This window comes from the organism of the source record quoted next, unplaced genomic scaffold (genome assembly GCF_019419815.1).
Source record: "Pyrus x bretschneideri cultivar Hongxiangsu unplaced genomic scaffold, Pyrus_bretschneideri_v1 Contig39, whole genome shotgun sequence".
Taxonomy (NCBI): Eukaryota; Viridiplantae; Streptophyta; class Magnoliopsida; order Rosales; family Rosaceae; genus Pyrus; species Pyrus x bretschneideri.
The window spans coordinates 1196186-1202754 of NW_025999712.1; the positions used below are offsets into that span (position 1 = coordinate 1196186).

Here is a 6569-nt window from a genome sequence, read left to right on the forward strand (position 1 = left end):
AACATGCAGAGTTTGAGAAAATGTGTTTGCCAATGGGATTATATCTCTGTGTTTATAGAGTAAGTCACGTGATGAGTGTTGTAGATATAATGAGTAATGTCTCGAGTTATAAGCTATAAGTATGCATGTTCCACTGCTAAACGTAACAATACTTTTTAAGATAAAACCCTACTGAAAGAAGGCATTTTAGCATGGCTTTTTCCATAGCTGCATGCTAGGTGAATCAGAATACACAAACTGTGAGGGTGTTAGTTCAAGGTATTTATTCGTTCTAAGATACAGCAATTTAAATTTTTACATTTCTCTGATACAAAGTTAACATAGATAAACCCGAAAAATCAAATCTAACTGTAACAGCTATCAGTTTCTGCAAGTCCCTCTAAACTTCCCACTGCTTAGTAAAACCATTGCGAGTTCGAACAAAGTATGAATTTCCTCCGTCGACACATCCCAAAATCACACGCAGGATCTTCCGATGGGTTTAGTACGCCTTCTTCCTAGAAGTCAGACGTAGTAAATCATACCAACTTCCAACAAAGAAGTATGCGGCACATTCAGAACAACATCCGGCTCTCTGCAGTTCTTGCTCAGAAAAGCATAGACGATATCTATAACAAGTTTCTTGAAAAAGGAAGATGACTTCTTTGCCTTTGCATGCGAATGCCCGAAAATGTATGTAACACCAGATTCTTTGGCTTCTAATATTCGCAGGGACTCGTCTTTGCAAATAGAACTTTCCGCTTGCCTGATACCAGGTTTTATCACTTGAAGATCACATGAAAACTGCACTGTGTTTTCTTTTTTGGTCAAGTCCATGAAAGTGCGATCTGGAGCATAAAGGGGCTCGGAATCTGCATCAGTAAACTGTCTAGAGCACCCAGTTATCGGTCTCAAAGGACCTTCTTCCTCTGTTTCTACAAAGTGCACTATACTAGACACCAATATGTTCTCAAAATCACAGGTTTCCTGTTGAAGATCCTTATAACCGTACCTCACAATGCACCGGAACAGTCCATACTCCTTTGGGCCCACCCTACTAACAAGCAATCTTTCATTTCCACTAACATGGGGAACTTGAACAGATTTGATGCAAACAAAAACCAGCACCTTGTGGAATGCAGGTAGATTAGTTACAAAGTGTCCGAAAACAGCTGGTACCCCAGTCGCCAAATTAGTGTACATGAGTCCAATTCCTGGGACCCGAACCATGCCAAGGCTCGGACCTAAGCACACTATTCTGTCGATTGAGACCTTGTTTTCAACATCAAATTGGTGTTTCATCATTGTTCCGTAGTTCCATATGTACATTACACCCATAAAGATCATAGAGAGCACAACCGGGATCCATCCACCTTCTGGGATCTTGCTGACGGATGCTGAAATGTAAACCACCTCAATTGATCCAAAGAGCATTAAAAACGCTAATGCAGTTATTATACTTTTCTTCCAGACTATTATCATCACCAGAGCCATCAAGCAAGTTGTCACAAACATTACAGCGGTGACTGCCAAACCTACCAAATTCAACAACACGATCAAAGTACATTCACATAAATACCAAGAATATCCGAGAGATAGCGGTTAGATTTATACCGTATGCATGACCCATCATGTTTGTGTCCCTCAATCCAATTGTCACGCCTAAACAAAGGCACATTAACATCCAGTTGACCTCTGGAATGTATATTTGGCCGTATATTTTACTCGAAGTATGAACTATCTTGACGCGGGGAAAGCATTTCAGTGCACAGCACTGGTTTATAACAGAGAAGGTAGCTGAAATTACTGCCTGGCTTCCAACAACAGATGCAAAAGTGGCAACTATGAACACTGGCCAAAACACAGCTTCTGTAGCAAACCAAACAATTACGGCATACATACGAAAGATGACAATTAATGATATTAACCATTTGGGTACTATGATAAGTTATTACCTGGTATGGCTTTATAGAAACTTCTTTGGATGTCTTTGTGGTGCTTAGAAAGAAACGCAGCCTCACCCATGTACGAAAGAACTAGAGAGGGATATACGAGTAATGTGAAGGCCATCTGGGATTTGATGCCAGGTACTTTAACATCAGTGTTGAAATAAGAAAGAACTAACAATCGACTGCAAAGTTACCTTTATTGAGAGCGGAGAGAAATGGCCCAAATTAGCAAACATCGCCTCTACACCTGAGATAATATTCCGGAGAAAACTAGTTTCCAGTAGCTCTGTTTAGCAGCAAGTAAACCACATTACTGCAACAGGAGTTTAGAAGAGATACCTGTTATTGAAAGAACAACTCCCGCCAAGGATACCCATCCTTCAATGCCCGTGCTTCGAAGGAACTTTAACATATAAACTGGAGAAAGGGCATGAAATATACATTTGTTCCACCGAAATATGTTGTATATTCCAATGCCACTAATACACAGAAGCCATGCTGTAACAATCGGAGCAAACATGAAAGCAACTCTGTGTGTTCCGTGATGCTGAAGGGAGAAAAGCCCCACTAAGACGACACATGAGATTATCACAACATAATCTGAAAGAAAGAAACCAAAGAGAAGTTTTACAAATGGTGATGCATAGATATTTGAAAGGTTATTAGCGGTATGAAGAAGTTTGACGTACTGTCATGGAGTCCTGTGAATTTAAGCTTAATCCCGGAGACTGCTGAAAGAACTGAAAGAAGAAATACAAATGAATCTCTGTCACAAATAATGTTACAAACTAATCGAGAACTATCAAACTCTAGTTGAATTAGAAGTCTTTCTAAAACACCAACAGATGCTTGTTTGGAGTTGGACTCGTAATTGAACAAGCTCTAAGAAAGGGAGGAATTTAGCTCTGTCATACGTGCTTTAGGTATAATGTGTATTTCTAACCATTCATATGTCACAAAATTATCATATACATCCATGTTCTGAAGGATATTATGCTTACTCAAAAGTCGAAACCATTATCTTGAAAAGTTAAGATGAGCTAGCCTAGGATTTGAAAAGTTCAGGGAACGGAACTTGTATGGGGAAAAAACATAAATATCACTATAGAGGATTTTGTTAGGACTAGCCCACCTGATATTGCAGGAGTGAGTACACCATCACCAATTGCCATACAGGTTCCAAATAGAACAAAAACCAGCAGCCCTTTGCGAAATCTTGGATGCTTGTCAAAGAATGATTTCAGAGCTGAACTCTGCCATGTTTCTGCGGTTCCTTCCGTCACATATTCAGACAACTTCTCATCTGTGATTTCTTGATTTGGCAGAATGCTTAATCTTGCATGACGACAGAGGAGGGAGTACAAAGCAAAGGTACCGCCTGCACCATGTGTACAAAACTGGTATTGAGAAACCGTCTTTTTGCCATCCAATTACATTTTTTTTTCTACAAATCATTTGGAAAATTAGATGAGATCAAGAACAGTAAAAAATGACAAGAAAAAGGAGATCAGCAGAGTGTTTTTCTCAGTGTTGAAAACAGTATTGTAGAATGCAAAGCCGAACCAACCATTCAAAAGTGACTGGAAGGTTGAATGAACAGCCTAATAATTTGCGTCATAAGATCAATCGGGTAACTTAGCATTGTCATCAGACAACATCACAATGAAAACAACAAAACTGTACCTTCACCATTGTCATCAGCCAACATCACAATGAAAACATACTTGAAGAGCGCAATTAGAGTAAACGTCCAGAAAATAAACGAAAGGACGCCAAAAATCTCTTCATCATCCTCATAAAGGCTCAACTTTCCGGAGAAGGTGGTCTTATAAACATAGAGAGGGGATGTACTTAGGTCACCATACACCACTCCCAGACTTTGATAAGCCAATGTGAGCACAGTTGTACGGGATACCCTCTGCAAGACCCGATTCAAGACAACATTATAAACATACATTCGAAAAATTCAACAATTTAGAAACATCAAAGAAGGTCAATTAGTACAAAAGAGCCCATAAAAGTTCATGACCCTATGGTTCAGCAGCTACTTTGAAGACTAAATTTATTTTTTCGGGGTTTTATGCGTGTCCCCAATATTTTTTTATCTGGCTGCGCAAATTATGAACAACGACGAATAGCGTAAATCCTTAAAGACCATTTACACTACTTCCCTTCGCCAAGATGTGAATTCCATTGAGAAAACAGTAAAAGATGCAAAATTTGTACAAATTAAAAGGAATTTAATTTACCCAAAACCCAGAAATAAAAAATTCAAAACTGGAAGCCCCTCTTCTCACATTCTCAAATGTCCTGGTTCCACAGAAGCTGCTGCTCCAGATGTACATTTTACATTTGCATAAGAATTTGCAAAATCTCACAAACTCTGAACAGAAAAATTTCACTAAAAACTATTTGTCCAAGAGAAGCTCCAAAAATGGCTGACATTCATAAGTCTGTCGATATCAAACACTTAAAGTTTACCAAAATCACCATCATGAAAGCAAAGAACTAATTATCAAAGAACAATATTAGGAAGAACAAAAGAGAGTGAGAGAGGATGAAGGATATATATACCCGTGGAGATATTCCCTGTTCCATTAGTTCTTCAGATGGGTTCATTGTAGAGAGAGAGAGAGAGAAAGAGAGAGAGAGAGAGAGGGAGGGAGAGGGAGATGCAGTGCAACTGTGCAAGAGAAGTGACTGACTGAAGAGGAAGAAAGGCTGGCAAAGCGTATATAACGCAGAGAGAGAGAGAGAGAGATAGAGAGAGAGAGAGAGATGTCGAAAGTGAGGGGCAGTAAGTTGGACTACGCAATTGTCGTGTTGTGCGTCCTAACTCCAAAGAATTTGCAAAAGGCGTTCAACGGTCCTTTACCTCTCTTCGTTTCCAAATTTTTGACCAAAACAACTCTGAATCTGTATACGTTTGAATGAAGTGTCGTACTCGTGTTCTTTGCCCAAAGTCTTAATCCATACTCTGTATATTACAATAGTTTAGAATAAAAAAAAATATCCGTCCTCTTATTTTTAGTTCAAATTTCTTATTCGCATACTAAAATAATATAAGAGGATGCATTAGAGTGAGATTTTGATGGATTTTAAAAGAGTTCATAAATCTGTTTGCATGCAATGAAGATTTTAAATGAATCTGTCAAATTCTAGTGGTATTCATTCTTGATTTTCAAAGAATTTGTAAAAATTTGGTGGTATTCAATCTCGAGTTTTCTTAAAATGTTCCAAATTCTGGTTGCATTCAAAATTTAATGAATTTAGAGGAATTTAGGAGTCAAAGGAATTTAGTGAATTCTAGAGTGGAAAATATAAATATAAAAAATCCTCACAAACTATGCCTCTACCCTAATATTTCATCGTGATTCTTCCCACTACAAAATATGATCAGACTTGGATATGAACTAACTCTTCTTTGAAGCAGAAATGTAAGGGTAAGACGCCCAAAAATCTACAAATTTCTTTTTCCATTTTTCTGTCTTCTATGGCCAAATCTTTATCTCTTTTCTCTTCAAAGAAGACAACAAGTAATCAACAATTTTTTTTGTCTTCTCCTCATGGCCAATTTTGATTATTATTTGTTTTAGAGAACCCTAAAATCTATATAAATCCATGAATGTCAATAATTCCAAAAGTCTATACAAATCCATTACAATTTATAGACTCCATGAAAGTATATAATTCCGTTAAAATTCATGAAAAGCTCAATTGAATTGCACAATTTGAAGGCCTATTGATTTTAACAACTGATTGCCGAGTTAATTATTTGGATAGTAAGGGTGGAGTTGTAATCCAAAAGGATTCTCTCCGGATCCTTATGGTGAGGATCTTTGAGATCTGTAAATTTATGTTCATCGTACATCCTACAGTCAGTTTTTGTCAGATACTGCTTGTATTTAATTTTAAATAAAAATATCTAAAATGATTTTTAACTGCACGATATACGATAAACAGATATGATTCACAGATCTCTAGAATCCTCACAAAAAGAATCCGTTTTCGAGTTGGAATTCCATTCTAACTAAAGATTCATGTGGTTTCGGAGGATTCATCTCATAAAACAACGCATTGTTAGAACCAATACAAAAAAAACTCAAATTTACATCCTTTCATCCAATAATAAATAACTTTATATTTCTTCCTAATATTTTGAAACAACTCACTCTACTAAACGAATATTTTATAATTTTTTCGCCACAGCTGTATGGATAGCTTAATGATAAGTGTCAAAATCGGAAAACATCGTAACATGATTAAATAAAATATAAACCCACGAACACCCAAACAAAATATTTAAATAAGCAATGTGATAACATAATCCACATCCATGGGTTTATTCATATTGGATTCCATACAAATCATTATTTTAATTTTTTGTTTATAAAGGGGAATAACAGACTGGTGGCAAGTTACTGTTATCCAATTTTTTTGGATTTGAAGAGGTTATGAGAAATTTTATTATGCTCGTAGCCACAATCAAGTAAATTCACCAGCTCGGAGTATGAACGTGAGACCTCCCATATTTTCTTTGTTTTATTAGGAAGCTATAGTCTGTGCACTTACCATTAGACTACTTGTTGTGGTTTATACAAATAATTATTTAATTATGTGTTTTAGCTTCAATATGACTAG

The 6569-nt window shown here is 36.9% G+C and overlaps 1 protein-coding gene across 1 annotated transcript; it reads right to left on the bottom strand.

Annotated features, from left to right (window-relative positions):
* Positions 1-240: 240 nt before the first annotated feature.
* On the bottom strand, positions 241-4665 carry LOC103931242 (potassium transporter 1). The gene is made up of 9 exons (XM_018643494.2): positions 4503-4665; positions 3612-3846; positions 3061-3306; positions 2618-2668; positions 2268-2528; positions 2123-2175; positions 1935-2049; positions 1594-1848; positions 241-1514 (listed from the first exon to the last, which is right to left on the bottom strand). Exons 1-9 carry the CDS (start codon positions 4545-4547, stop codon positions 505-507), a joined length of 2271 nt encoding a protein of 756 aa, XP_018499010.2. The 5' UTR covers positions 4548-4665; the 3' UTR covers positions 241-504.
* Between the last annotated feature and the right edge of the window lie 1904 nt (positions 4666-6569).

What these genes read in the sequence shown, in the direction of transcription:
- LOC103931242 (XM_018643494.2), bottom strand. Translation starts at nt 4,547, where the DNA reads ATGAACCCATCTGAAGAACTAATGGAACAGGGAATATCTCCACGG. An exon ending in AGTTGTTCTTTCAATAACAG is followed by an intron (nt 2,176 to 2,267) that starts GTATCTCTTCTA and finishes ATATTATCTCAG; the next exon opens with GTGTAGAGGCGATGTTTGCT. An exon ending in CATGATGGGTCATGCATACG is followed by an intron (nt 1,515 to 1,593) that starts GTATAAATCTAA and finishes TGAATTTGGTAG; the next exon opens with GTTTGGCAGTCACCGCTGTA.